General features: G+C 41.4%; 1 protein-coding gene across 4 annotated transcripts in view; it reads right to left on the bottom strand.

Moving 5' to 3' along the window:
• The window catches only part of Itgam (integrin, alpha M (complement component 3 receptor 3 subunit)), a 43921-nt gene that overhangs the window by 7576 nt on the left and 31981 nt on the right, over nt 1–4364 (bottom strand). For all 4 annotated transcript variants that reach the window (XM_013504858.1, XM_005405316.2, XM_013504857.1 and 1 more), the window contains exons 15-16: nt 1627–1757; nt 1365–1528 (exon numbers count right to left, since the gene is read on the bottom strand). In XM_013504858.1, the coding sequence (XP_013360312.1) occupies nt 1365–1528; nt 1627–1757 (295 nt within the window). The remainder of the gene's footprint in view (nt 1–1364; nt 1529–1626; nt 1758–4364) is intronic.

Below are 4364 nucleotides of genomic sequence, written 5' to 3'. Positions count from 1 at the left end.
ACTATGCAGTCCAGGCTGGCCTTGAGCTCACTTTGTAGCCCAGGCTGGTCTCGAACTCTCAACGATCCTCCTGCCTCAGCCTCCCGAGTGCTGGGATTACAGGCATGCATCACCACGCCTGGTTCCCTTTGAAATTTTAATTACATGTTTTTTAGATATTTCACCATATCCCATGTTTCTTTTGTGATTTGTCTGTACTCTTCCTCCTTTTTTTTCTCTGTGTGTGTTAATTTGGATAGTTTCATTGAATTTATCTTCTAGCTCAATAATTCTGTTCTAATCTGCCGTTAAATTTTTCAAATTCTTAATTTCTGTCATTGTATTTTCCATTGGTAGAATTTCCTTTTAACTTTATTTTATGATTTCTAAGTCTTCACTCAAGTTCTCCATCTTTTCCTCTTTTCCCCTCAAATATATTAGTTGCATTTTTCAAAATTCCTATATGATCAGTCTAATTTCAGAATCATCTATGAGTCTGTTTCTATTGTCTATTGTTTTTCTTGGTTGTTAGAAAAAACAAGGGTCTTTACCAAGAACCTCTTAAATTTCTGACTCCTCACCACTGGAAAGCCACTTAATCCTCTGCTCAGCTTTTTTAGCTTTCCAGGGGTACTTTCTACTGGATTTCCTGCATAATTATGAGGAAATTGGATTACCTGAGACTTCATAGCTTATAAGTCAACCTAGGACTTAAGAAGATTTTCAAGGTACCATTTAGGGATGCCTTTTCTGCTATTCCTTACTCTCCAAAACTTTTTTTTGTTTTGTTTTGTTTTTGTTTGTTTTGTTTTATTTTTTAGACAGTATATAGTTCAAGCTGGCCTTGAACTCACCATGTAACCCAGCCTGGCCTTGAATTTGAAATGATCCTCCTGAGTCTGGTACTAGATTTTTTTTCTCCTCTTTCTATTTCTTTCTAGTTCTGTCATTGGCATTCTCCCACTCCAAGCATGACTCCACTCTTTAAGAACTGGAGGAAAGGAAGAACTCAGGTCACTCTTGATAAAGTGCATATCTGAATACTTTATGAATTTGTGTGCAGCTTCATTAACTCAGTCTCCCCAAATGAGTTCTCGCTCCACTTAAAAAAAAATATGAACCTAATTTGTTCACAGGTGCGAGGTCCCTAGTTCCCTGGAGAACTGAGAAAGTCAAGAAGTGCCATCTGCTCATGTCTCCGGGGAAGCTTGCTGGATGTCCCTACCCGGCAGGGGAGCAGCTTGCTCACTCCAGCCAAACTTGTAGACGGCTGTCAAGCCACCTGAAATTTTCCTTCAGGTTTGTAGAAGGGCTGGGAGATGACTAAGCCACCTCTCAACATCCCCAGTCACTGAACCTTTTGAATCTTACCTCCCAAGTCTCACCTTCTCTTAGACGATCCCGCGTGGTCTTGCGGACACGGAGACACACTGTGACCACTCCAGCAGTCTTGCTTCTCACTCCCTGCTCCTGACACTGAAACACATTCCTCGGCACTTCCCTGGGTTTGAAAGTCATGGTTGCTTCTACTCTCAGCAACGGCTGGGATCTGCAGGGACACCAGAGGACCAGCCCAAGACTTCAGGCCGTAAAAAAAAAAAGCTCCTTCAGGCAGAATAGCTGGTTTGCTGCTGAAGGAATTCTCACCTGAGCAGAAATAAGTGCCCCTCAGCGCCCACAGCCAGGTCCATCAATCCATCCATTGTGAGGTCCTGGCCCCCGCTTAGGGACTGCCCAAAGTACTGGAGCGTGGGGGACAGCTGGGAGCCTGTGATCCGCTGGGGGCAGTAAACGAGAGGAGAGAGAGGGAGGAGAAAGAACAGGGAATCGTGTAACTAAGTCACTCAGGGTGACTTCAGTAGAGGTTCTCTGGGATCAGTTCGATTCCATTTACCACCGCTCTTCAAGGTATGAAGGCAATTTAGACCTTGAAAGGGATGATTTACCTGTAAACCACAACCTCAACATGATACCCGAAATTTCCACTCATTACCTGGGTTTCCAAGAGAAAACAAAAAGTTTTACAGGAAAATAAAGCCATATAATTTGGCTCAGCTGTAACCCACTTAGATGGTCATAATAATGTAGACTTGAATATGAATCCAACTATGAAGCGTGTGAGAGTGGAGACAGTCAATAGTACTGCGATTAAGAGAGACACAAAAATGTCTCGGATATAATGATTTAATTTCCTCTGGCTACAAACCCAGGAGTGAGACTGCTGGATTATAAGGTAGTCCTACAGTTCGCAATCTCAGGAAGCTCCACACTGTTTTCCACGGTGACTGCCCTGACTTACGTTCTAACCAGCAGTGGGCGAGAGCTCCCCCTCTCTGTATCCTCACCAACATCTGTCATTTTCTATCTCTTTGCTAATAGCTATTGTAACTGGGGTAAGATAACATCTCTTTATGATTTTGATTTGCATTCACTGGATGATCAGTGATATTTAGCATTTTTTCATATATCTGTTGGCCATTCGTATAAGAGATTTCTGTACAGATCATGTGTTCATTTTTTTTTTTTTGAGACAGAGTCTCACTATGTAGTACTGACTGTCCTTGAACTCACTATATAGCCCAGGCTGGCCTTGAACTCACAGCAATCCTCCTGCCTCAGCCTCCTGAGTGTTAATATTACAGGTGTGCACTACCCTGCCCAGCTGACCATTCCTTCATTTTAACTGATAGATACATACATACACTCAGCCAAAAAAAGAATGAAATCCTATAATTTATGGCAATGTGGCTGGAACTAGAGGACATCACGTTAAGTAAATAAACCAGACACAGAAACAAAAATACCAAATGTTGTCACTCATGTACAGAATGAAAAAAAAAAAAAAAAACATGATGACACCGAAGAGAAGAGTGAAATAGTGGTCACTGGAAACTAAGAAAGGAGCGGGGAAGAGAAACACAGAGAGGTTAGAGAATGGGTCCCGAGATTAAGTTAGGTAAGAGAAGTCAGTTCTGGTGTTGTTTAGCATAGTACAGTAGCCATAGTCTACAACAATTCATGCTGATACATGTTTGAGGAGAGTGAAATGCCAGTCACCCTAATTTAGTCATTACACACTGTATGTGTGTATCCAATTATACTGCATAAATATTACATATCAATTAGTTTAAAATAGCTTTTAAAGAAATTGTAACAATAATCACGCCATTTGGATATGTAGAGAATAACTGAAGGAGCTAAAAGCGGTCCCAGAGGCAGGGGGAAAGAAAGCAGACATTGCAGTGTGGAAGAAGTTGTTTTACTGGCTAAGACTTCTAAACCTACATTCCCTTTTCAAATTATGCACGAGAATAACACCGGAAAGATTACAGCAAGTAATAAATTTATAAAAAGACGCTGACCATTTGAGAAATGCAAATTCCGTCTCACTCCGGAAAGAAGAGCTATTTTCAAGAAGTCAAACAATAACAAAGCTAAGGAGGCTGACAGGGTAGGTATATCTTCACTGCGGGTGGGGGTGTAAACTGGTAAACCTCTGTGGAAATCAGTACGGAGAGTCCTCAAAAAGCTAAAATAGACATTCCATTTGACACAGCTATTTCCCTTCTGAAGACATCGTATTGCAGTGATCCATGCACACCCATGTTTATAACAGCACAATTCATAATAGCTAAATCTTGGAAGTGGCCTAGATGTCCCTCAACAGATGAGTGGATAAAGAAAATGTGGTGTTTATACACAATAGAGCACTACTCTGCCAAAGAGCAGGATAAAAGCAAGTCATTTGTAGGCAAATGAGTCCACATTAAAAACCATATTGTTAGCTGTGAGTGGTGGCGCACACCTGTAATGCCAGCGCTCGAGAGGCTGAGGCAGGAGGATCGTTGTGAGTTTGAGACCAGCCTGGGCTACAAAGTGAGCTCAAGGCCAGTGTGAACTGCATAGCAAGACCCTGTCTCAAAAAGACCAAAAAAAAAAAAGAAAAAAACCATAATATTAAGTGAAGTAAATCAGATACATAAGCTTGAACATCACGTGGCTCCTCTTATACAAGAAACCCGGTATATAAAATGCAAAATAAAAGACAAGGGAAAAAGAGAGAGAGAAAAGTTACTGTAATTCAGCATCGCCAATGTATCTAAAAGTGTACCCTAATTTAGTGTAATTGTTCTATCTGTTTCATATGTTTTCAGCCTTAGTCTGGCTGTTAATCTGTATTTATGATGACTAACTTGGTAAAGACTCACAAAATAAGTAAGTGTATATTACTCTGTTGGAGGGGAGTTTGGTTTGGTTCAGTTTGGTTTGGTTTGGCTTTTTTTTGTTATGCAGCCCAGACTGGCCTTGAACTCACAGTGATCCTCCTGCCTCAGGAGTGCTAGGGTTACAGCCTGAGCCACCACACCCAGCCGGGAGTTTTGCTT

The sequence above is a fragment of the Chinchilla lanigera genome, unplaced genomic scaffold (genome assembly GCF_000276665.1).
Source record: "Chinchilla lanigera isolate Chin_1 unplaced genomic scaffold, ChiLan1.0 scaffold00092, whole genome shotgun sequence".
In the NCBI taxonomy this organism is placed as follows: Eukaryota; Metazoa; Chordata; class Mammalia; order Rodentia; family Chinchillidae; genus Chinchilla; species Chinchilla lanigera.
This window is presented reverse-complemented; position numbering and strand designations above follow the sequence as displayed.